Source organism: Schistosoma haematobium, chromosome ZW, assembly GCF_000699445.3.
Source record: "Schistosoma haematobium chromosome ZW, whole genome shotgun sequence".
In the NCBI taxonomy this organism is placed as follows: Eukaryota; Metazoa; Platyhelminthes; class Trematoda; order Strigeidida; family Schistosomatidae; genus Schistosoma; species Schistosoma haematobium.
Genome location: NC_067195.1, coordinates 15,769,263 through 15,797,178, shown reverse-complemented (window position 1 = coordinate 15,797,178; position 27,916 = coordinate 15,769,263). Strand labels below are relative to the sequence as shown.

Genomic DNA, 27,916 nt, shown 5'->3' with positions numbered 1-27,916 from the left:
TTGATTGCAAGACGGCGCCGGTTACGGGCTTTCGTGACCTTGAAAAGTGCACTGCCTGCGACTATGGTGGAAATGACATTCCCCACTTCGCTCTGATTGGTCGCAAAGTTGACTGCCGATATTACGAACCGGAGTTGAGTTTGTTTCCAGTCGTTGATGCACTAGCATTGTAAGATGGGTTCTCTCCTCGAAGCAATAGACAACCATGTCATCGTTTTCATGTCACTTCCCGCTATAGTTCTGTTTTTGATTGCCGTTGGATGCGTTTGGTATGCACGTCTTAATAATCGTTGGATTAATTATGCGACCGTAGGGGATATTTTCGACCATCCTCACGTCCTAGACAAAGTACACAGTCTTCGACGAGAATTAGAAGTGTGAGTAATTCGGATTATGATTGCCCGATATGTATGGAATTCCCTTCACTCATGATTGAGACGAACTGTGGTCATCGATTTTGTGGTAAGGCTTTAGTTCAGATCTTAGTTCCGTACCATTCACTTTTGTATGTAACTTCTTATTTTGATTTTCATCCGTTGTTTATAGACGATGTTCTAAAAGCAACAAATTACCCTTGAGAAACTCTAGCCACTTACTAAGGTCATAAACTAGTGTGGGGAAATATAATTAAAATTAGGGATTCGTTCACGGACCTACGTCAGTCATAGTGCTTTAATGCTACTTAACTATGTGGACGAATACTTTCTTGTCGAAAACCCAAAATATACTACTTCAAATATAATTGTTTCTTTCGTAGATTATAGCCACTGAGAAGCTATCAGCTCGACGTTTTCATACAAAGTCGCTTTTGTAATCCGTCTTTTCTGTAGCAACTAATAGGTTCACTATCATCAAGAGTTAGTAGACAAACTGACCGGTCGACCACTTGTCAACCTATTGTCTAAAGAAGCTTGGTTTACAGATAAAAGAACTTCATATCGACAAACTATTTCTATACCGTGGACAACTGGTTAGAGTGCCCGTTCTTGGGGTTAGGTCTACCAAAGTCATATTGGTAACTAAAATCATCTGTCCATTCATAGTTCAAACCTAAGTATAGTCGTTAAGGTGTCTTTACTCAAATATGCACATCTTGCGGTTTGTCTTGTGAAGTCCCAGTCTTAAAAACGGCAAAAATAGCCACTTTTCAATATGATATGCTTGATTTTTTTCATTCCATCCGTACAGCCTTGTAACTATACCACATTATTAAAGCAGTTGTAGTCCAAAATACATTTTGTGTAAATTAAGCTATAATTCTTTGCCACTACTTTTTATACTGGGGAAGTGAATGGTAAGATAAGGGTCCTCAAATATATCAAAACTTTTATTTATTATTTATCTAAACACAAACATTAGTACAAGGAGGCACCAAATATATACGCGTCTCGGGGATATTGTAGTTTATAGACGACCTTTGAGTGAATCTTGAGTGTCCTTGAGGAATATCGGACAATCACAAAACAGTTGATATATATTATATTATACAGAAGCAAGGGATTAAGGTGGATACACTTCTTTTACATGGTTCAAAAACTCGTCAATGTTGGAAAAAGGTTCAGAGGTTCTAAAATCCCAATGCATACGTTAGGGGAAATCGTCCATATGGCTGTATATTAGCCGGCATCTGAAGCCATGATAAGATCTTAGAAACTCTTCCAGCCTCGACCACATGGCTTCAATATTGTTTGTTTGCACTCCGATTATTGGGTTCATAAGTTACCACTTCTGGATAACGACATGATGCACATAACAAAGTCTATGCATTCATCTGTACGCTCTCCAATCATCCGTATATATTGTAGTACCTGGCTCCAGCCAGTGTTACTGGTGCTTTTGTTATCCAGTTCACAACACTTATCATAATTTACCTTAATCTCAATCTGGATCGAGCGGAAAAATTCTATTCTAGCAGACGTCTTCCTCCAACACATATTACATCGAAAGACGACATCATGATAGTCTACACAAGGTCCACAAATCATTTGATTACCACAATCACGAATAAAGGAATTTCTTAGTAATCCCATTTGTTGTAACCGCCCAATTATCACGTTTTTTCTAAGATCCGCCACGAACCCATCGTACGTTAGCATCAGGCACTGAAATTGGCGCTATGATCTTGAAATCCTTTAAACGTTTCTGATTGGCTCGTCCATAAATTATAATCTCGCCATCAAACCATAAATATTGCTCATGAAACGCAGGTTTCATGATACATAACTCTGGTTAATCGATATATTTAGTGTTTCAAGACAATAGGAGCCAGCAGTAATGAGTAGTTTCACTGGAGAATTATAAACTGTTGATATTTAGGTCTAGTGTAATTGCCAAGATATTCCACAACAACCCACAGTACGACTTCATGATCTCCTTGTCCTCAGGTGGATTACTGAGTGACCCCTCAGTCCTGTCTATTCTCCTTGGTAAAGCACACCTGATCAGATTAATGTATAAATGGAGTTTGGTCTTCATCTATCAACAGTGATGAGTAACGAAAATGTATGTTTCTCTTGTTATGTTGGAATAAACTAAATCTTGGTTAGTATCTCACCCTAGGATTGGAAACAAACACAAAGTTCGACTCTCAGATGTTTGAATTATAGCGCTGTACTTAAATCCCCGAATGGACAGACTACGTTCACTGAGAAGACACTCAAGTTTGAACACCTATCCAAACCCACAAAGTGGTGTGTTTCATGTACTATAATTTGATAAGCCTTTTCGGCTAGTATCAACTCTACTCATTTCAAAGTAATCATTTTAACCTGGTTATTGCGAACACTTGTGGTGTATATTTCCATATGATAGCTATTAACTTTGAAATAATTGTAAGTCCAGAGATAGGGAAGCAAATAAATAGATAGTATGACGTAGCTCAATGGTTAGTTTATCCATCTAACGAATTCATTGCATTGGAATAAAAATTTGATTATGCTCGGCATTTTGAATAACCTGTTTTTTAATCAATTTATGTCGTTTTTTACCGATATATATGTTTTATAATTTTTAGCTGAGTGTTTTATTCTTCATTGGAAGCGGACAATATATTCACGTGTCATATCCTGTCCTATGTGTCGTGGACGAGTAAGTACAACAATTTTAATCCTCGTTTTCAACTTTTAATGCTCGTTAGGTAAATTTGTGATCACAATTTATGGACGGCTTATGAAGTCTTATTTATTACTCTTAGTCGAAATTTATATCTTTGTAGTTCATTGATCTTTTTAATGAACAATAAATGCTCCTTCTTTCAATTTAATTTATGCTTGAAATAATTAATATATTGCGGAGAAAATCATTTTTAGGAAAGCCTGTTTTTAGATAACGTGTTTACGTTGTGAAGATTAATATATTATTATTAACACGTTTAAGTGTTGCTTTTAACTATTTACTATTCTGCAGTGTGATTCTCAAGTATTAAATGTGCTAACATTGTAATCATTGATGTTATATGTTCAGAAGCTGACTGTATGCTCATTGGACTTTTCCTTCTGTCTTACATTGTTGCGAAGTTCCAGATTCATGATTATCGCATCCGATTTCCAACTATTATTTCATGTTCCAACTCTGTTCTCTTTACGAAGGTTTCTACACTGATTCAGTAAAATTAGTTTTTACATAATTCGTGGGGCTCATAACTGAAGATTTTATGAATTCAATAAACTGTCAAGTTCATACAATATTGTTTAAATACAGCTATACTTGTCTCGAGTTCATTTTTATCTAGGCTAACCGAATTTGTTTATTAATCACAAAAAGAGTAACTAACCGTTTGTGTATGTTAACTGTGTTACTTTCCAAAATTCACTGAATGTTCAGTTTTGCGGGGATATTACTGACTTGACTAATTTCGAAAACTAATCATGAACAGATCTACAAATTTTCCATCGGAAGTATAAATCTAAAAAGAGCTTTTTGTCTGTGATAGTACGCCAAATAAGCTCTTTGTGTTTTGACTAGAATGAAGTTATTCATTTGCGGAAAGCTCTGTTTCACTGGGTTCTTTACACAACTTATCGACTGGGTTTGCCAACAGTGAAGTTGAACATAGGCATATCGTCCCCTTGGAATTCTCCATCTGTTACTTTTCGTCTTGTTGACTCATAATAGGCTGTTAGAACTTCCCTATCTCTCAGAATCAACAGTAAACAAGAGTGATCATGTTTATCTTCATAGGTCAGATCTGTATATCTATATACTTCAGGATAGATTGCTTGGATAGTTACAATTTCTCTTATGAGGTGTGACAACTAGGACTGATGTATATATGTGCCTGGTCTTACGTCGTAGCTGACTTTCTGACTGATTACGAAGCACATTTCATCAAGTTACCAAAGACGGTGTGAATAGCAGGACGTTATGGAACCTTCTTCGACACTTTGGTGTACCTAAGATAGTTGTCAACATCCGGAATTCATACGACGGACTACAGTACAAAGTGCTGCATAGATGACAGCTGACAGACACATCCCAAGTAAAGGACCGGAGGTAAACAAAGCTGTTTACTCTCTCCCTTTCTATTTCTTCTGGTGGTTGACTGGATTATGAAGACCTCGATATCTGACAGGAAGCACGGAATAAAATGGATAGGTTAGATACAACTAGACAGTTTGGACTTCTCAGATGACCTAGATCTATCTCATACATACCAACAAATGCAGGTTAAGACAAACAGTTTAGCGGAAGCCCCTACCCTATAGCAGTAGGCCTCAACGTACATAAGGGAAAAAGCAAGATCCTCAAATACAACGTGGAGAACACCAACCCAATCAAACTTGATTGAGAAACTCTAGAAGATGTGGAATCTTCCACGTACTTAGGAAGCATCATCGATGTACAAGAAGGATCGGATGCAGACGTAAAGGCGAGGATTGGCAAAAGAAGGACAACATTTCTACAATCGAAGAACATATTTGACGCAAAACAACTAAGTAAATGTCAAAATGAGGATCTTCAATACGAACATCAAGATAATTCTACTGTACGGATCTGAAACTTGGAGAACTACCACAACCATCAAGGTGAAAGTATTTATCAACAGTTGTCTACGCAAGATACTCGATGTCCGTTGGCCAGAAACCATCAGCAACAGTCTGCTGTAGGAGAGAACAAACTAACTTCCCGCTGATGAGGAAGTTAAGAAAACACTTTGGAAGTGGATGGGACATATATTGCAGAAACTACCAAACTGCATCACGATTCAAGCGCTTACCTAGTATCATAAAGGGATACGGAATTGAGGAAGACGGGAGAACACACTACGTTGAAAATTGAAAGCAGACATGAAAAGGATGGATAACAACTGGAAAGAATTTTCTAGGACAGTTGGATGGATAATGCTGGTGGAACCCCGAAACGACTGAATAGTCGATGTAGTTTTCTAACTGTTCAGCCTGAAGTTCGATGTTCCATGAGAAAAATTTCTGCCCACCTGCTATATGTGTCAACAACCAGAAGGTAAATTTGTCCATGACGTGGATCAGCAAAGTCCATATGCATACACTGCCACGGTTACTGATATTGAACATGATTGCAGCTGTTTCCCGTTGTACTTTCGTTGGTATCCCCCATTTGTTATATGAACGGGATAGCTGCTCCAGTTGTATGTTTACGTACGACCAGTATACACACTTCATGCTGTCACTTTCATGCGACTTATTCCAGGATGTCCTGCATAGGATAAATGAAACACTACTAGACGTAGCTTTTTTGGGATTATGACAGATTCGGCTAGTGAAAGGCTGTAATCAATAATCTGAAGAAATAGTCTGTTCTGGTACAACTACTAAGATTTGAGGATCTGATCTTCGAGGCTCACCCTTCTATGTGTAGTTTTTATAGGGCTGGGTCTCGAATAGCTCCTTCCTTTAATTCATCTTGAGCCAACGGAGTGTTCCGAATAGCATCTGCCACCGCACACCTTATTTCTGAATATACAGCTATGAAGGCAATGATTTTGTCTTCCAGTCCAGTGTGTTGAACTCTAATCAATTCAGGGACAGCGTCAGCTTGACAGATAGTATTTGTTGACTGATATATGATATTAAAGTCATAGCTCATAAGCATTGTCGCTCAATGATGTAATCTATTGGCTGTATAGACAGGGATTTCTTTCTTAGAACCAAAAATTGCAATCAAACATTTATGGTTTGTCTGTATAGTAGACGTAGGGCCATAGAGCATTTTATGGAAACTTAGCGGTGAAAATGACTGCAAGGACTTCCTTTTCCATCTGGATGTAGTTCGGCCCGACTGGGGTAAGTGATCTATCAGTATGAACAATTGTTTCTAATTTATCCGGAAACACGTGAGATATCACTGCTTCAACTTAATGACTAGAGGCATCAGATCCAACAAGAACTCCCAAACTCTGGTCGAAGTGTTTTAAAATAAGCTTGGAGTTGAGCATTGACTTGACCTTGTTGAAAGATGCTTTACATTTCACTGGCCATTGCTAAGGTACTTTTTGTTAGTAATTTATTCAGGAGGCCTCTCACTCAATGCATTTTAGGCAGAAATGTGCTGTAATGAAGAATATATCCCAAGAAGGATCTTAATGAAGGGATATTAGTTGGCATCTTCTGAACGGCTTCTATGTTGACAGGGTCTGGTCGGCGACCGTTCTTATGTAAGATGGAACCAAGGTATTCGATCGAATACATGAAGACGATACACTCCTTTTCACGTATTTGGAAATCATGTTCCATCACTCGGTTAAGAACATAATGTAGCCTATCAGAAAGCTCAATGTCAGTTGAAACTATAACAATAATATTATCTAGATAGGCTGTTGCTCCAGGTATACCTGTCTACATTATATTCACTATTTGCTGAAAGATGACACGTGTGGTCCGAATGCAGTATGGTAGACGAATGTATTGAAATAACCTTTGATGAGTGTTGATAGTTAGAATCTCTCTGCAATCGTCGTCTACTTTCACTTGCAGATAGGCAATGGAAGTCTATTTTCTTAAACCTTTTTCACCACTTGACTTAGCAAACGGGCCCTCAGGATCTTGTAACCAGTATTAATAGACATCTAGTGCTATGTTTAAACCGGTTATGTCAGCATATATGATATAGTTTCATTGACCTTTCTAATCACTACGATCGGTGTTGTCCATTCAGAGTATTTGACTAATTAGGCTACAACAGCTTTTTGCAAATGTTCAAGTTTCTGGTCGACTGGTTCAAGAGCGGCATGCGATGCAGAACGCTTCGAAGGCAAAATAGGTTTAGCATTTGGTTTCACTAGCAAGTCAGCTTACATCCTGGTGCAGTGACCAAGGGTATTCTTGAAAACAGCAGCAAAGTTTCTCCTTAGCTTTTCTAGCAACCTTTTACCCGTCGTTTTTGCAAATATCAGGGTGTTAAACGACGAACACGACACATTCCAGACACTGTCAATGGATTTATCTATTATTCCAAGTTTTCGTAACATATCTAGATCAAGGTTTGGCCGTCCTGTTAGGTAGCATATTCTTTTACAGTTAGTTCCATAGAGGGGAAATTCACACTGTAGTTCACCAACCAGTTTTAGCACTTCGCCTAATGCGCTTTTAGCAGTCTTCTTCTATGGCTTTATTGGCGGCTTCCAAAGCAGGTTATAAATTTCTCTAGGGTGATATTGGATGTCGTGTCAACGTGAAGACATGTTGAGATGCCGTTAATTAGGATAGTAACATACTTTTTCCGAATGTCGTGGTCTGTTTGGAAAGCTCTCATCAGAGAAGGTGATTTAGATTCGGCTAATTTCACCACGTGTTTCTTATTAGGCAGGAACGTACGATTCAGTGGACAATAGCGTTCTTTATATCCATGTCTATTGCACACCTGACATTTATGCTTCTTAAATGGGCAGAATCGTAAATAATCCTAATCACCACATAACTAACAGGCAGTCGTTGGTTTGTTACAAGTTGTTCTCAGCTTCTGAGCTTTTAACGTAGCAATAGTATTAACATTGCTGCAGATTAAGTTCGGATTTACTTGTCTAATTAACTCATTGTCGTACCTGATGTTTTGTAGCTGTTTACGCTTATCTGTCAGTGTCCTGAGTGTGACGTTTGGATCTTGATTCAGTCGAGCTAAAAGTCTAGTCCTAATACCAGCATCTTATGGTGACTGAAGAACTATGGTGAATACTAGGCATTTAAATTGGTCCTCCGTCAGTGAGCGTAATTTGAGCCGTTCACACTCTATTGACGACGTCTGCTAGAGCACCATATTCATCGGCTTCGCGTTCCACCAAATGTAGACGTTGATGTCGAATACCAAAGAATGAAGATGATTCACCGAACATCTCTGGCAATTGAGTCACTGTCTCCTCGAAACTGAGCTCTTTGGTAATATATGGTCAGGTTGGTGTGCATGTTCATTAATTCCCACTTTACCCATCAACAACCGAGTCTTCCATGCATCATCTTGTTTGCAGAATTCTATCTTAAGTTTGTCTTCCCAACACTTGAATTACTTGAGAAAGGTATTTTCACTTTCCAGGCCGTAATTAAATTTTGGAATGCTACTGGAAACTACATCACTAGAAGTGGTTGACAGCGTATGAACTCGAGCAGTGGTGTTAAGCTGTTGCGTCAGAGCTCCGTACAACTACATTTGTGCACCAAGTTGTGCTCGCTGTTGTAGATTTTAACTGAGCTAGTCATCTGATATCTGCATCTTGGATGTGTTTTATCCTCGTCACCACTTATAATCTCTCTTATTACGACCCATACACTTTTGTTACTCAGTATTCTCCCGACACTACACTTTTTGTTGATACATTTAGAAATGCTCTTCAGAAATCAAGAAAGGAGGGGACCACCGTCCCAGCTACTCTTATTGCTCAGTATTCTTCAAACACTTTACTTCATTGGCAAGTCCCTAGATCAGGACACGGTTGAACAGGAACGTAGTTATATTCCAAATAAACGAGGTTGAGTGACCGAATGACCTGGGTTCGAATCGCCTCTGCCAACAACACTCCCGTTGCCCCCGAATGCTCTGGTACGACCGGGGTTGGGGAGGGTCAGCTCTCCCTCTCGAAATGCTCTCACATATCCACGCGTTTACAACCACTACCAGGGGATTCCTAGTCACTGCCTTATCGCGGCAGAAGTGTTGTTTAACAGACTGAGAGGACGAAAAGCGAGTGTCCGGCGCCTTAACCGGGTTGGTGGATATGGAGGAACAAATGGCGTAGGAACCAATCATTGGTCAACGGTTACCATTGGACTGCATCTCCTTACGTTGCTCCATTGCCTTGTGGATCAGACCTGTAAGTCGGAGGCTCTGGGTGTGGCCGCCCAAGAAAACCACTCGTTTCGGTCTGCGCACCCGGGCAGTATCCCAACCCTCACACAAATCAACTGACTTGTGTGGCGCATATGTATTCGGTGTGCCTTTGTACTAATATTTATGCGTTCAAATAAATAAATGAAATGAATACACGAGACTTTAGAGTCTTCTCCAACTATCCGCTAGAGTTGATTGGTTAAGAAATGGTCAGTCAGCGTGCCCTAACGCATTCCTACACAGAACATGCTTAATCTAATATATATCCCGTTAACTGTAGTTTTGTGATCTTATCTTCACTACTTAATGCTTTCTAATGCTATAATTTATCGGCACTCATATGACGATAGAGGTCCAATAAATTAATAACGTACGAGTGCGGCTTAGACAAAGTCAGTAGGTCTTGTGTGATTTCAATAAATGGTTCATTCTTCTACTAATCAGTTATTATAGTATTTTAACACAGTTACGAATTGAAAGTAGTTAAGATTTGCGGAAAATTGATTATAATTTCCTGCACTATTGATGAACATGTATTTATTGTGTAACGTGGTATGCTTCAGGTGTGGTTTTCTTTCTGGCGGTTGCCCTGTCAACTTTTTTTCTCTTTCTATTCATATATATATTATACAGGCAAGTTACAACAAGCATTGTCAAGTAATTCAGTAAAATTCGATAAATTTCTGTTTAAATCAATGCTTTAAACATTAGAGTTTTCAAACTTGAATTGCACGTAAAACACATAGGTCGTTTTATGTTTATTTGGATAAAATAATAAACAATAATAGTTTTTCATCCAAAAATGTAAGATGAACAAACGATTAAAACTGTTTATGCAGAACAAGCGGTTATCTATGAGATATTGTTTCAATTTTGTTTTTTAATATCTTAAGTTGTATTACAAAATAATCTATGATTGCATTCATTAGTCGTGTATTTATAATTTCTATGACCGAAGAGCATAATCAATTCATTTCACAATTATTTAATCATTAAGTAGTGACTTATGTCATGTATGTTAAGTCCTACTTAGTGGTAATCAGTCACAACTGGGATAGATCAGTTGATAACGTCTCTGTGAAGCTGGTTGATGCAGATCGTATCCACCATTGACCATCAGTTCTGTCATGATTACAGGTGCACCTAGGTGACGAGTTCTTGATAGCACGAAACCTAGGTTCACAGTTTCATATTAACTATCTTTGACCAGTATTGCTTTAAGCTTAAAGTTTTTATTAATTCTGATAAAAATATAGATAGATTCAGTATATATAAGGTAGTCATTCAACATATGCAGCAGTAATATTTATACGGAAATTGAATTAGTTTTGCTTTAACTTTTCAAGAATCTATAACTGTTATCCTTCCATAGGTGTTTGCGTATCTGTTTGCTTGTTACCCTACATGCTTTTAAGCTTACCCGTTTCACCCCCCTGAATAATCGCTTCAACAGTTTAACAAAGAAGCTGGGCAGTTCTGATGCTGTTGTTTCTTGACTGAGCATTGAAAAAGTTTAATGGGTAGACTATGAGCTAATGACAACAACCATATTGACTGTTGAGTCTTTCATATAACTGTCGTGCTTATTGATTTAGTTAGTTTTTGTCAAATTTCTTTACTTAAAAGCTCGACTAACCATCTTTGCCAGAGAAGTTTCAACTTGATGAAAGTCCTTATTACAACGAAAATATCAGTTTACATTAAATCATAAATAGATCTTAATTTAATCTTCTTTAAACATGAAATAATTGCAAAACTATCTTAAATTTAGGTTATGTGTAATTTCGTTGATATCCTTTGCTTTTATTCACAATTTTCATAACTACAAAAGCATTTTCATTTTAAATGTTTGCATCACCTTAATTAACTTTTTTTTTGCTATTAAAATAGTAGAAGCTTATGGAATCGAATATATTTATTGTAATTTAGGATTGTTGGATAAATTCAAAATTGCTTCCACCATATATAGCTTAAGTGTACGTTAAATGCATAAATGCTCATCAGTTACCAGGATGGATAGATTACGTGTTCGTAAATTTATGGCGTATCTGAATTTCAGTGTTCAACATATATGCAGTGTATGGCACTTTTCCGTTCATTTATTGAATGCTGCATCTAAGCTCATAATTTTTGCTGAAGATTTCACTTCATGCTCCGGCTTTAACTTGATTTGCTTTTACCCTCCGAGAAGGTAGAATACGATGTAGTGTCCTGTTCATAGAAGACATAAGTAGATAACTTTAGATAAATAAATTGAAGTCTCCAGTGAAAATTACACTTATATACAGAATTGACTCCCTAAATGAAAGGAAACATACTCGAAAACGTCTGATGTCACATTTTTATTGAAAATAGAAAACGACGGTTATCCTAACACTAACACGAACGTTCATGTAAGTTCTGTTCTCTGAAGTTTAGTTTATTCTAAAAATTATAAAATTGTAAATCAAGGGATTTCATCAATGAATCTTACTCCTTAATGCTGAAGATATGAAATTCCTGTGTACTACAATTATGGGGAAATCAACTTTAACATTCACAAATTTCTTTAAAGTGAACTTCATCCATTGATTTTTTATTCAGTAGGTAATTCGTTATCATATTTTCATTGTATTGGTCAATACATTGTGATTTGTATTTAATGACAGTTACTCCATTCATAAATTATGGTCATTTATATATATATATATAGTCTGGCAAATTCCGGAATCTTATGACCCCGTTAAGCTACAAGGCAAGTATGTTTGGAATTCGATTCTTTCCCTCCAAATGAAAAATGTTGCTTTGGAATTGGCATGTGTCGGCGCCTGAATTAATGTTAGGGAGTGAATTAGTTGGACGTACCGACCGCTTTACTTATCTTGGGAGCCTCATCAGTCCTGGTGCTCTGGTATCTGAAGAAATTTCAGCACAAACTCAGAAATCTCGATCGGCATTTGTCAACTTGCATCACTTGTGGTGTAGGAGAGATATTCATCTACCAACAAAGGACGAGTTTACTGTGCACCAGTTTGCTCCGTTTCACTTTATGGATGTGAAGTATACTCATTAAGGATAGCACTAGTATTCAATCACGCTTGTCTTCGAAGCACTGTTCGTGTTTTGGAAACACAAAGTAATCAATGCCCAGGTTAGGCATAGAGCACAAGTTAAAGATGTCGATTCGGTTGGTGGGGTAACGAATTCTCATCATCTGACGTGGTTGGGACATGTGTTACATATACCCAGCTACTGCCTACCTTGACGGGTGATGTTGTTTGGTGTAAGGGTGAGCTGGAAGAATCCGAGGGGCGGTCAAACCAAAACACCGCATCACTCCATGAAGTCACTGACAATTGGACTGACTCGTGTGTTAACAGGTGTAAAATACCTGGTTGAAGCCCACGTGATTTTCGTAACCAGTGGTTAGAGACTTAGAATGATATGGCTCAAAATCGTTTGTAATGACACAGGTGCATCAATTCTTTGTCTTCTCCCAGATTCTAAGTTTTAGAATTCATATCAGAAACCGCAACGAGACTGCTGAAAACCTTCGGGATAGGTGTGGCACATAAACCGAAAAAATCACTACAATCAATCCTATGCAAACCATAGGATGAAATAAAAAGGAAGACAAATCAAACATCATCTACAAAATAAATTGTGCCAACTGCGAAAAACACTACATTGGACAAACCGGACGCCCCCTTCACCTTCGCCTACATGGACATCAATTAGCAGTCAAACGCCGTGATACTTCCTCACTTATATCAATACACGTGGACAACTGCGGACACTCATTCGATTGGAAAAATGTGGAAATCTTAGACAGAGGAAACTCCAAAAACACCAGAGAATTTCTAGAAACCTGGCACTCAGGTCAATCAGCAATCAACAAACATATTGAAATCAATCCAATTTATCAACCAATCAGAAAAATCATGCACAAATATAGGAACAAAAATCAAACCAATGGGAGACACAACCAAAACAAAGAAGTAAACAATGACAAATTTAAGGTCAATAAGGACCAATCAACATCGAGGTGCGCGGAACAAGCTTTGAAACACATATGGAGAAATTCGAACACTTCACTTCTATCTGAAGTTTGTGCTGATGATGTCGTTCAGAAGAACGATGAAAGCTCCACGACCAAACCATCCAGCTCAGAGAACAAAACTCCATCAAAAAACTGATGCTGTCACGTAGTTCTACTATTGTGATATATGTCCCCATAATTTCATCTTGGTGCTCTACTTCCGTATGGAAACTCTAACCGATACACATATGTACCAGGTTCTATGTTGACTTTCTGATTTATTATTTCTACCACCTCTGCACTGTTCTTTACCCATTGCCATTTAGGTTGGATTATTTGAATTAATAATTGCCTATGTACATTCTTGCAGTAAAACTCAATGGATATTTTCCCATTATTCACATTTATCGATTAAATAGTATAGGTGTGATATGATTGGTTTCCAAGTTAAATCCGGATGTCAATCATTTAGCCCAATAATTACAGATAACGAAACAAAATTTTCAGCTGCTCTTTCATTGTAACTGAAAGACAAAATTTGGATAAGTTCTACCAATGGGACACTAGATACTAGATAATTAGTATCATATAATTAAACACATGATTTGACACTTGATCACAGTACTAGATCACGTAATACACCTGACTCACTTATCCGGCCAATAATCAACATCAAGATATAGGCCAAAACGAACGCTTATTAACACTGAATACGAAGTAGTTAACAGTAATATCGAAGTGGGATCTGTCTTGCATATAAAATAATCTCTTGTATCTAGTATTGCCGACATGTATATATTCACTCACTAGCTAATCACACATTTCGTTCTCCGAAACATCAGTTCTGTTATTGTATGGTCTTATTAGTGTTTTTGCATTAAGTTCTACTGAGTATCGATTTCTTTTTGTCCATATTGTGATCTTATTCTACCATTGGAGTTCATTTGTTTTTGCAATCATTTAGGTAGCTGTTCAGCCCCCCTACTTGCAGATCACGACTACCCCTTTCTATGTGTGTATTTCCCCACATACGTGTAAATCGATAAACTTATTGGTTGGGATGTGACACAGCCATTCACATGCTGTTTGTGTTTTCGGTAAAACATAAGTCTTGACTTTTCGATAGTTATGAGTTTGGCTGCGTAAAATGTCTTACTGATAGCTAATTTAAGTCTTTGACCCAACATTAGACTATCATAGTTGTATCCAAATAATTGTGTGATATAGACCTGTTTGTTGAGTGTCTAAAGCGTAATGGATCCCGTGGTACTTCTGCCTTTCTATAGGCTTATAAACTTCAACGAACAACTATTATTCACCAATGTTTCAATTACGAGCTTTACTTTTCCCTCAGTAATATCTTCTGTGCGAATACTATTGGTTCTATTTAATAAGCCCTTTATTAAACCACATCCGTTCTGGATTGCACAGTGACTGTGTAAACTAAGGTGTTATGCTATCCATGTTGGCTTTCTTTACATAGAATGTTTGATGGAACAAGCATTCTTCCGCTAATTAGTGTGCTTAGAAAGGGGAGCTGGTTATTCATCTCTTCACATGTAAGACAAACGTGCTTTTGGAGTGTGTTGAGTTCCTTAAACAACTGGTTTACATCGTCGCATTTCGTCCACGTGCCGCTTACATAAATACATCTTTTGAATTTAGTCTTCAACTAGATTTTCTACATATGCCATAAATACATTAGCCAGGAATGGTCATAAAAGAACTACGCATAAATACGCCATCAATCTGTCAACTGAAATCCTCTTCCAAAGGTGATTTCACATTGTCAGGACATAAAAATAATAACAAATCCTTTTACAGGAAATAAAAATTGAAACTTATTTAATAAAATATAGTTACACAAAATAACAATATTCTTCCATAGAGATACATTTGTAAATAATGCGTTTACATCAAGAGAGCCCACTGTCTTAGCTTGCATGCTAATATCCACTTATTAATTAATTTGAATGAATCTTTCAAAGAATACTTGGAAAATTTGTCGCGAATAGGATTCAATACTTTTCTCAACTATTCTGCAAGATTACTCATAGATGACTGACAAGTGGATAGAATTGGACGTGAGAAGGTACTGGGTTTATAAAATTTTGGTAGTCCATATAAATGAGGATACATCAAATCCTTAGGTTTCGAAATTAATTTTCTCTATTAATACCGTTCGTGTTAAGTAATGTCATTAAATTCGAGTTGATTTTCCTTCGTAATTTGTATAATCTCTCAGAGTCAACATCAGGAATAGAGTTGCTTTCATCACTGATGTTGGATACTGTTTTTATCTTTTTAATCTGATATATTCATAACAGCAACAGCTGATCATTTGTCAGGTTCAGCCAGAATAATATCAGTATTATTTCGCAATCTTGTCGACGATCTGAAATGACAAATTTATTATGCTTCTCTGCTTTAGTCTAGGGATATGCTATGCAGTATACCCACTATTTTAACTTTACTCCAACTTTGATTCTCTTAAGATGTAGAGGTTAAACTACTTAGCTGGTCATAAAGGGCCTTGATTGCCAGTTCATACATTTGTGTTGTAGGGATAGAGCCCTTTGAATTCTTCTAACTAGACGACATTTTTTTTGGGAAGGATGCTGCTAATTTCCTATAATTTCTATAAATATAGTTATTTGGTTTTAATTTTGGAAGTTTTCCCGAATGGGATTTTATTGGTATTACATGTATGCTAGTATTTGGAGGTTACTTCACAGCACCGTATTTACGATACTTCCTCTTGTGTTGGATTTGGACAAAATACACAGGATCTTCAACATTCATTGGGTGAAAATATAAATAAACTTTTGTTTTACTAATTTCTTAGACATATGATGATACCTCGGTTGAATAAATCAATATCAACACTTTGGAATCCGAAAGTAAACTGGTTTAGTACTAGGCCGAATTTGTTGGAAGTTATCAACCTGATGAAGTCAGATAAATATAGGCGGTCACGGCACAATGTTAGATCGTTTGTAACAGGGAAAACATGCATAAATGTTTTTTCTGTTAAACAATATGATAGTTTATGATTGAAACCATATTATCTAAGTCTGTAGGTATTTTAGATTGTACGTTTCGGGAATCCTGAAATCTCACGACGTTACTTTAAAGTTTTTTAAGTAGTTCTAATCTATGTGAGATATAGTTATGAAAACGGGTAGTTTAGTCACAGAATCAGCGGTCATATCTTGACGGAATAAATTTCAGACGGTAGAACCACTAGCCAGTTGGTTATGTGTGTGTGTTTACTAGGTTATGAAAACTGTTAGTTATGTGGAAAATATTCACTCATAATAGTTTAACAAGGAGTTATTCATTGAGTGATAAATGGAAATTCAATAGTGAAAGTGAAGACTACGAGGTGAATAGTGATTTTTCCTTTCAATGTCTACGCATTTTTATCAAAAAAAGAGGATGAGCCCAATATATATAAAACCCAAAGGGGCCTTAAAAACACCTAATCAGCATTGAATAGAAGTTCATCAGAAACGTCTAGAAGGTGAAGATATACGTGTCAAATTTCCGACTTGATGATTGCCTATCCTACTATTTTTAGTAAGGTTCCAGAACCTTCCAAAAGCCAAAGGCCATCTGAAAGACCATCGACTTTCTGTACATAAACCGACCTTGGAGTAAGGTGCTTTTTTCTACATTTCGCGACTTTCCCCTCATTTTCAAGTTGTCATATACGTTACTAGAGGCTCTTAGGAAACCAATTTAAGCGGTCATTCAGAAGATTTATCACAAACAACTTTATTGATTGGAAGATTTTCACAGCAGTTTTTCATACAATGCTGCTAATGCACTGAACAGTTATGAATAGTGGTTGTTTAGTTGGTCACATTTTGACTAGTGATTCACTGGTGGGACCGTTTCAATAATCAATCAACCAACATTTATGATTCATAATTTATAACTTATTTAGTTACAGATGATTTATCTTAAAGAAATGTTTTATGTGGTGTTCAGGTTTCAACGTTGACTAAATTATTCACCGCAGAAGAGTTGCAACGTGAGAACACTAGACGATCAAAAATTGAAGCAGATTTACGATTATTCAATCGTTGGCATTCAGGCGAACCGATTTCAGTAAGTTTGTTTAAAGAAAGTAAATAAAAAGTATGTTTTCATTTTTCTGATAATAATTTCAATTCAGAATACTTTTAATAAACTTGAAATGCACCGTATATTTCTTACGATGCATTTCATAAATAAATTATTTTTGTAGATTAATCGAAATTGACATTAATTCGAGCAACCTATTTGGTTGATATTTCGCCCTATTCCATATGATTGACTCTGGCGTATTCCAGCCGTAAAATTTGTAGTTGGTTGTAAAGTAAAACCGAAGAAGCATAAAGTTTGACTATAAATGTATGTATTTTTGTTGACTGAACTCAGAAGCAACCCTGATGACAGACCACCTTCGATGTGTTGAACAGAAATGTACTTTGTGATGGTCTACTAAAGAAAAGTGTGCTTGAAAACTTCATTAGCATATTGAAGCCCTTATATACAAACACCTCAGACGGAGTAAAGACATGCAACCACCTCTCTTCACTATTTCATTCTAGCAGTGAGGTCAAGAAGGGTTATCCAGCCCTACCATTCCTCTGCAACTTTGCCATCGATGACACTGGAAACAGCTCTCATGAAATTAGGTATTAGTGGTGTGGATCTGCTACCAGAAGAAAGACTTCCCGGTCTTGCGGTTGATATTGTCTTTAATGTGCGCAATAATACTCAAGCCTATTTCGGCACTCATAATTGGAAGTGAGTCGTTAGAAGTAGTCGGAACGTTCGTGTATCTGAGTTGTTGTATGAGTGTTAGTGTTGGCTTGACTGATGAGACCATTCTACGTATAGTAAAAACAAAACTGACTTATACCGATCTAGGTCATCTTTGGTGCCGTCGGGATGCTTATCTGTTTGTGAAAGGCCTTATCAGCAACGCGTCTGTGAGATCAACTTTCTTGTATGTATGTTAAACCTCTCCGAATCGAAGAAAGTAGGCAGCTCTATGTTCGACGATCATTGCCTTTGAGGAATTGCTGGTATCCAACCACGACACCATCTCATTAATGATGAGGCCCACCGATATGCGTCCATGCTTAGTGACGACAATGCAATTACTGTCACTATCTCGAAACACCGGCTTGGTTGCCTGGACACGTTTCATCAATGTCATCCTAGCGAACTACATATTTTGCATTTAATACCGACGCTGGGACTGGTTGGAAAAGCAGAGAATTGACCAGTTTATATCGTGGCATCGTGATATGAAAGGAAGCTGTATAGGACTGTCATCTGTCGGTGCATCACGATTCTCTGGTTTGGGGTCCAAGAGATGGTGGAATTGAGTGGCTCGAGACGTTATTAGATATGACTCTGGACAGAAATCAATGACAATCTTGCTGCAATTTACTTTTACATTCTTCATAAATGCGAGGACTGCTTAAACTGACAGAATTTAAATTATATCGTATGTGTTACTAACAGAACTATCTCTGCGACTATACATTATTCTTGTTGTAATGAACTTTTATTTATTCTCTTCAAATGTGCTCCCTGTTCGTCACAATGTAATCCATACCTTTGTCTAGCGTATTCTATTCAATTAAAAAATAATTACTACTAGTTATTGATTAAAGCTACCTATTCTGATTTACAGACTATGTGAGAAAATGTAATATCGTTCAGAGTTAACACTCCAAAAATATCATTTAATGTTAATTGGTTGCAAGTAGTCAACAGAAAACATTGATCATGGCTTGCAAAAGGTCAACCCGAACATGAAATATTTAGATCATTTAATCGCAATCACCAACAGTTATATACATGCCTGTACAACAGCATTGTTTTTCAGCAAAACATTAACAACGTACCTTAAAACCAGTTACTAGAGTATAATTATTAGATAGATTGAAGAGTTTGTGACAAGCAATAACTTCAAATTAAATAATTCTTTATATATTTAATAAAGTTGCTGGAAAAAATACGGTTCAGTTTGTCTGAGCAGATAAAAACAATCTAAGAAAGATGGTAGATAGAATATCATAGTTAAATGTTTATTTTGTGTCTTCTTAATCAGTCAGTCAGTAACAACGTAGAACTTCGTACGTACGTACATCAGTTCGAGTTGCCACACCACATTAGCACAGAGATGCAGTTGTCGATTCAAATCCCATAGTGGTAGAGGTAATAAGAGTATAAGCAGTAATCGGGAAGATTAGGGTTTGGAGATGTTATTTAAAAAGTATAATCCAGTGAAATAAATTTGGAAAGAGGAAAAAAGGGACATGAAGAATTCAGAAGATTAGAATTTGGGAGAACACAGAGAGTGGATGCACCTGAGCCATTGCAAACGATTTTGAGCCATGTCATTCAGGGTCTCTAACCATCGGTTGCTATCATCTCGCGGATCCCAACCAGAAAGTCTACACCTACCAACATGGCTCAGTCCACTTGTCTGTGACTTCATGGACTTGTGCCATGTTCTGGTCTGGCCGCCCCTAGCTTTCTTCCAACCTACTCCTATACCACTGAACATAGCACGTCGAGGCAGTCGGTGGTTGGGCATACGTAACACGTGTCCCAGCCATCTCAACTGATGAAGTTTCACTACTTCATCAATTGATTTGCCATCCTTACCTAGTACCCGTTTCCTAACAACTGTGTTACTTACTCGATGGTCCCATGATATACGAGCAATGTTTCGAAGACACCTATGATCAAATACTAGTAGCCTACGGATATCCTCTACTCTTACCGGCCATGTTTCACTGCCATAAAGTAGGACGGAACGAACTGCTGCGCAGTAAACCCGTCCTTTGGTTGATAGACGGATATCTCGCCTACGCCATAAATGACGCAAGTTGGCAAAAGCTAGTCGAGCCTTCTGTATCCGTGCTGAGATTTCGTCACACACCAGACCACAAGGGCTGATGAGACTTCCAAGATAAGTGAAGCGGTCGACACACTCAACTACTTCACTCCCTATCACTAGTTCGGGTGTCCATGTAACCCAATCCTGAAGCAACATTTTGCATTTCGAGGGAGAGAATCGCATCCCGAACATGCTTGCATTGTTGCTTAGAGTGGTCAGAAGACTCTGCATTTTGTCAGCGTCTTCACCAAATAGAACTATGTCATCTGCATATTCTAAGTCAACAAGTGAACCTCCCGGTAGAAGTTCAACCCCTGGAAATTTAGATGAGGAGAGTGTTATCTCTAAAAGTACGTCGACCATAAAGTTGAACAAGAATGGGGAGAGTGGACAGCCCTGACGAACACCACTTGAGGTAATCAATTCTGATGACAGTTCACCATAAGTTCTCACTCGACCAGTTGTGTTCGAGTAGAGAGCCTTTATAAGGTTAATGTACTTCTTTGGTACTCCTTTCAGTGACAAACACTGCCATAGAACCTCACGATCAACAGAGTCGAATGCCGCCTTAAGGTCGAGAAATACTACCATTGTGGGGCGTCTAAATGTGTGTCTGTGTTCTAGAACCTGACGTAGTGTGAATATCTGGTCTATACAACCACGTCCAGGTCGAAAACCAGCCTGATTTTCTCTAGTCCGCTCTTCACGAGCTTTAGTTAGGCGTCGAAGTATTATTGAAGCTAATATTTTAGACACTATATTAGTCAAACTGATTCCTCTGTGATTGTCACAAGAGGACTTTTGTCCTTTCTTATAGACTGGCACAATCAGTGATTGAGACCAGTCAGATGGGATTACGTCCAGTTCCCAAATTCTACCTAAGACCTCGGTTAATCTCATTGCTAATACTGGATCACCATCCTTAAAAATCTCAGGAGTAAACCTGTCAGGGCCTGCTGCTCTCCCTCGCTTCAGATTTCCTATGGCTTTTTCAACTTCGTAAAGGGACGGAGGACGTACATTAACTTGCCATTCAGGTTGAATAGAGATCGTGGGAAACCGAAGTGTAGCTGAAGGCCAGTTGAACTGATCCCTAAAGTGTTCTGCCCATCGATCCAATCTCCTGTATTGAGAATGAATAATATGTCCATCTTTCTCTGAGATTGTTTCGCTAACAGTCGGTTTCCTAATACCGGTTTCCTTAACAAGTCTGAACAATTGTCTGCTATTACCTATTGCCGCTGCCTTTTCCATCTCTCTTGCTTTCGCCACCCACCACTGTTCGCGATCATTGCGTAGGCTTCTTGTCAGCTTGCGCTTAAGCTGACTCCGCTTTTCATTATGTTCAGAGCCAGGTGGAATGAGTTTCCGAGCATCTATCAGTACGATAGATGCTGCTGAGATCCAGTGTTGCTCCCTAACCTTCTGGTTTACCTTACTAGCAGATATCACTGCTGTTTCCACAGCTTTTCGGATATCATTCCATGCTGCCTCGGGGTGGGCATCACATACATGGCTACCTAACTGTTTCCCAAGTCGTTCCTGAAATATACTCTTAGCTTGACTATCATTAAGTAGGCCCCTAAGAGGTTTCCTTGCAGCGTCTTTCCTACGTCCAGTAAGACGCAAGCAAATACGCGCTCGCACTAGAGCATGATCTGAATCTAAGCATGTGCTCCAGAATGAGCGACAGTCTTCTATCGAGCCCCTCCATCGGTGGCTGATAGCGATGTGATCTATTTGGGTCCAACGTTGGGACGAATTCGATGTTCGTTATATCGAAAGATGTTTTTCCTTATGCTTAAATATAGTATTTGCAAGAAACAGGCGGTTATCTGAGCATAGCTGCAACAGACGGTCGCCATTATCTGTTCTTTGAGCCACGACACCATAAGATCCACCTAGGTGTCTTTCCCTATCGCTTAGTTTACCTACTTGAGCATTAAAGTCACCGGCCACTATTACTACATCCGAGCGCCTAGCTTTTCGGAGAAGGTCCGAAAGCTTTCTGTAAAACTCATCTTTTACATCATCTGAGCTGCAGTCAGTGGGAGAATAGGCAGAGACGACGAAGAGGCAACGACGAGTGTCCCTATCTTTCCGGATTCTTACTGTTCCGTTCAGTCGGACAGCGCACAAACGACTGTCTACTGGGATCCACTCTAAGAAAGCTAGTTCTGCCCTAGGACTCAATGCTATACCTACGCCGGCGAGGCCACAGGAAGCAGAATCAGGGCTTCCAGATACACGAAGCGTAAATCGAGTCGGTTCTTTATTTTGGCATGGTGAGGTCAAATGAATGACGCTACTCGGATCCTGTATGCGCGTTTCGGAGACGCAGCACACATCGATGGCGCGAGATTCTAAAGTTTTAGCTAAGGAAGCCTGCTGTCCTATTTGGCAAAGTGTTCGTACGTTAAAAACTCCTACGTGTAGTTTAGAGCGTGGTTTCAGGAGACCAGGAATGGCGTTCCACGTACTCGAATCGTTTGCCCTAGCGGTGCGAGGTGATAAAGAGACGTGGGGAGGGTTAGTCGGGGAGATAAGAGAGGTATTAGAAGGTGTAGGAAAGATTTGAATGTGACCACCTTGGTCTCTTATGCTGTTACGGGTATGAGGGCTGATATCACTTCCCGGCTGCCCACACCGTGGAAGGGTATTTCTTGAGGAACCTGAAGAGGAAATTGGATTAGTGTTGGTCTTGACGACCTGGGAGCGTGACCGCAGAGCCCAAGGGACAACTGCTTGAGGCCGGTCGCGCACGGCCTTTTTGTGGAAGGTTTTTGACGTGTTAGCTCCGTTCTTCAAAGGGCCTTACCGCCGGAGACGGAAGTCCGTGAGGTAAGGTGAGGTGTGACATTTTTAGGGTCGACCTTTTCTAACCCCACCCCTCCTTGTGGGAAGGCAGCATCGCTGTCATGCTGGTCGTCCGAGGGAAACACCTTACTGCTGTCACACCCCCTCTACAGTCAGCAGTACGACTTCGCCCTCAGACCTTGAGTTGCTGCTTTTAGTCTTACCGTTCACCAATCGACCTGCCTGGCATGGTAGAACCTATAGGAACATATGTTCCAGCCAATATAGCTCGGTTGGGTCATCACGATAGGCAAGCCCGACCACCGCGTCAAGGTAGCAGCTTCGATCGGGAGTGTCTTCTTAATATGACGGAACATATGAATTGGCATGTATGTATCCAACCATCTAGGCTGTTACCAATAATGTAATATCAGTGATAGTTTAACAATGTGATTTTACCGTATTTAGTGTTAATAAGATATTTTACGGATTTCCTAATATTTTAAAATAAAACTACACTTTGTGCTCTTTCATATTCGTTTGTTTTGAATAACTCGTTCAATGTCCCAACAAGAGAAAACAAGGTACACTGGAAGTGTGTTTTTCTGAAATACAGTCCACAGAGATAGCTCTACTAAGACTTTCCCACTTTGTTGACAGCAGACAATTACCATCACTGTGGGAGTTGGTTTGTGGAGACTAGTGAATTTCATTGCTTAACAGTCTTAGTGTGACAACTAGGAAACAGCGGACAGTTGTCTTAGCATGGAATTCTAATAGTGCATATTCACGATTCCATCAGGGTTGAACCAAAAACCTTCGTCTCTTAGCAGATGCTTAGCGTTTTAACCAGTGAACGACTATCTAATTATCAAGTAACCTTTATGACAATAAATTCGTTTATAGAGGAGTAGCTTGAGTGATTGTTTTTACGATGTTCCCCTCCACAATTATCGAATAGTATCCGGCTATTTTTGTTTTCTTTTTCAGATAATTGATCGTATTAAAGACATTCCGTTATTTGTTTATGGATTTATACAATTATTACTTAGTGGTGAAGGCACATTCGCTTTGATGCAAATCCGTTTAACTTTGTTGGGTTTATGCGTTTTGTTTTATTTGATTACACCTTTCGATTTTATTCCGGATGTAGTTGCCGGTTTCATAGGAATTTTAGACGATATCATAGTTTTATGTATATTTATTATTCATGTCATCTCTGTGTATCAGACAATTTCTTCAAGACGAGAACTGAATAGTCGATAAAAATCCTCTATGTAAATCTTTCTCCTATGTATATTATACAATAGATCACGTCTAATTCTGCGTCTACATTTTGTGACTATCCATGACTACGAATTTTTGCACGAACTGAAAATAATATGTACATATATTTCATTTACTGTAAACAAATATTCTTCTACTCTTTAGTTGTTTTTTATCAATCATTGATTGAGTTCAGAAAATAATTATAAGATTTTGAGGGTGTTTTTACTCAGATAATCACATTATTCGAACTTGTGAACATTGGCACTTCATTTTAATAATGAGGAAAATCAATTTGGCTTGGTTGACCGAAAGTTAATGTATATGTATCAGTAACAAACTATAGGGACCGTGCCATCTAATCGAACCCAACAGAATTATAACAGGATCTTTTCGAGAAAAAAACTATGTGAGCAAACGATTTTACTTGATGTGTTTGAATCCACAATAGATATTTTAAAAAGTACAATTAAGTATAGTTTGAATTATAAACAGAATTAGATGATGGCTAGCAGTGGATTCCAGGACGCGTCTCGTTCTGTTTCTGACTCGTCATCTGGATGTTCATATTCACTCCAGGACTCGGACACGGTACTTTTCGCCTCAAACGCCATTGCACTATCCACTTGCTTGTGCAATGGAGATGCAGGCACATCCAGCTGACGAGTACCAAATAGCACGGGACACGCGTTCTGGATTCCACTGATAGCCACTATCCATCTCTACTTATAATGCTTGTAACTCAAGTCAATATCTAGGCAGTCCGAACAGGATGAACATATGCCAATAAGAGACTGATTAATTGCAGTCCTAAACAATGATGGAGAGATCCAAACAACCAATACAAAAATAAGTTTAGTTTTAGTGCTTCATGTATGGATTTCATGATCAAAAATCTTTTAACTATGGCCAAGTGTGAAGAAAGGATCGATAGAATAATTAGATGTTGCGTATTCAGTATACAGTAATTCTCATGGACAAATACCGTTATTCTCAAACTGTACTTACATAAGTTAGATCAGCTTGTGTAGACTACAGAAATGACCTAGCAAGAATTGCATTGATTGTACAGGTTTTCCTAATTACCTTAGTTTAGACAAAAAATAAACATATTCTAAACTTATGATTGTGAAGAAAAAAAGGATATGAACGTCGAAATATAAATATGTTCTTTTATTGAAACAAATAAAATATGAAAAATTCGCATGAATAATCTCTACTGATAATATGAATAATGTTTCTAGTTCCTAGACCTTCCTCGTGTACGTCTCCTTGATGAACGACGAATACTCCTTTGTGGAGTAATTTGTTGAGTTTGTCTCTGAGTTGCTGATCTTGTTTGGCGATTATTTGGTCTAGTGCTAGGTCTTTGAGAATTCCTGGCTGTGGATCCATTATTAATAGATTCAGTAGTTAATTCTTCATCGGGATTTAAATGTCTCTGTTGATTGCGTGTTAATGGAGGTATATATGATTGTGTATCGAAAAGAAATTCATCATCAGATGGTGGATAAAAGTCTGAATCAATATCTTCATAGTATTCATCAAAATATATGCCATCAATAAAGGAATAGTAATGATCAAATGGAAAAATGGAACTTTCATCTGATTCATAATCAGTAATAAAATCTTCATCTTCTGAATCGCTAGATCCAATAAAGCGGGATAATATTGATGACTTGTGGCGTTCAAAAATTCCTTTTACCTAAGGATTAGGAAAAGAGAAACTTCGGGAATTTAAATTCACAAAATGTTGCTCATATAAATATAGACTATAAAACGTTCAGTACCTGCTAGCCCACTATGTATCCAACAGGACGAATATTTTGATAGTTTTCTTATAGTTATTAAAGTCTATTTGTGATGCATGGATAATATTCTGAAGTCGACTATTATTTTGAAATAAATTCAATAGTAATGCAAATCTAAGTCTGATTGCTGTAGATTTAGTTTAGGTAAATTAAACGTTAATCCGCATGTTCATGTTGCAGGCAAGGTCAACTAAATGACCGATTAAATGCTTGATAAATAGCATGAAACAATTCACTGACAAAAGAAAGATTGCACTACGAATATGTTTTGTTATGAAAAACTTATCTGTTAAATAACACTACGATAAAGTGCCAATTCACAACTTGTTTTACAAAACACTTGCAAATATGCGTCATCTTAATGGATATACAACAATAGGTTAGACAAAAAACTGACTGGTATAGAACATTAGAATGATCAATAATGTTACACTGGTTATTTGGTCAATAGAGAAGGTAATCACAACTTGTCTTAAACACGTTAGACAGCGTTTAGTGCTGCATAAATAATAACGTCTTCAATACATATCCCAGTTTTAAAGGTATGACAAACAAAATTGCCATACTTTACATCGAAGTGACATTGAAGATATATACATTGTAATTTTGGATACAGTAAAATATATTAACGGAGAATTGTTTCATTTAGTGAGCTCTGAGTTGTTATTGCGATACTAGTGAAACCTTACATAGATGGAGACGATTATTTGTCAGAAAATTATTGTCGATTGGCCGACAAGGTATTTAGCATCTTTTAATAGTTGAAGATGCTAAATAGTGTACATAAAAAATGGTAGTCTTTATAGTTGTGATGAATTTTTTTATGTACGCATATCTTATAGACGCGCGAATTGAGAACCTCTACGAAATAATCTTAGGTGAGTGGTAGCATAGTGATTAAAACTTATGGCTGTCAGCCGCATACTCGAATTGTACTCCTTGTATTTTAGCTAGACTAGTGTTGCATCATGAGTTGCCACAACACAAGTAATAGTCAAAGCCAACCGTATACACCGATCTGTATTTAGTTTACTAGATAAGTAAGTCGATCGAGTAAAGTAGAACCTGGCACATCGATTAAAGCTGTCGGATAGCATTAATGTAGTGAGAAGAATTTATCACAAATGTCAGAGTAGCAAAAAAGGGGAGGGCAGAAACAATAGGATTCGAAAAGAAACTGAATTCACAGAACAAAAAGTACAAGTACTTTAAGACAAAAAATGAATGCATCCTTAGCTAAAGTGACCTTATTTCCAAAGGTTTTTTAAACATATGCAATATTTACAACACTTTTCCTTACCAACAGCAATTCTGTAAATTTCTACGTTTAAAAAATAACCGATAATGACAACAACTTAGTTACCCGATATTTTAAACCAGCTTTAGCTAATTTACGTAATTCATGAAATGTTTCGTCATCAGCTTCTACGATTGGTAGAGAAGAATTTAAATGTTTGCTTTCTTGTTTTTTCTGAGACTTTTTCTTGGGACGTGTCATTTTATTCCGATTATATACCCAACAACTTATATCACCCGTTGTACCACAGGTAACTATTTGCTGTTCATATGGATGCCAATTTATATCTCGTATTGTATGCCCATCACACGAATAATGTTTAACCTATAAAACAAATAAACAACAACATAGTATAAAATGCACCATTGTATTATAATAATGTGATGAGTTATACATTCGCAAAGAGTTCTGAATGTTTGTCTGAATTTTTTCTCGTTTTTTTAATTATAGATTTTGAATTGAATTTCGATCTCTTTTCAATGTACATTTCTCTGTTCAGCTGAGGTTTTGTAGCATTTATTTGA

The 27,916-nt window shown here is 37.7% G+C and overlaps 1 protein-coding gene across 1 annotated transcript, besides 2 other annotated features; it reads left to right on the top strand.

Annotated features, from left to right (window-relative positions):
- The first annotated feature begins 35 nt into the window (after window positions 1-35).
- Window positions 36-24,444, top strand: MS3_00002863 (uncharacterized protein). The gene is made up of 5 exons (XM_051210517.1): window positions 36-269; window positions 314-462; window positions 3,014-3,087; window positions 17,306-17,425; window positions 24,009-24,444. The coding sequence occupies exons 1-5, from the start codon at window positions 175-177 to the stop codon at window positions 24,282-24,284; spliced, it is 714 nt and encodes a 237-aa protein (XP_051070516.1). The 5' UTR covers window positions 36-174; the 3' UTR covers window positions 24,285-24,444.
- Window positions 24,445-25,524: 1,080 nt separating this feature from the next.
- Window positions 25,525-25,989: a sequence feature (Protein overlapping with rRNA (MS3_00002862, KAH9590014.1) was converted to a misc_feature.).
- Window positions 25,990-27,458: 1,469 nt separating this feature from the next.
- Window positions 27,459-27,716: a sequence feature (Protein overlapping with rRNA (MS3_00002862, KAH9590014.1) was converted to a misc_feature.).
- Window positions 27,717-27,916: the final 200 nt, after the last annotated feature.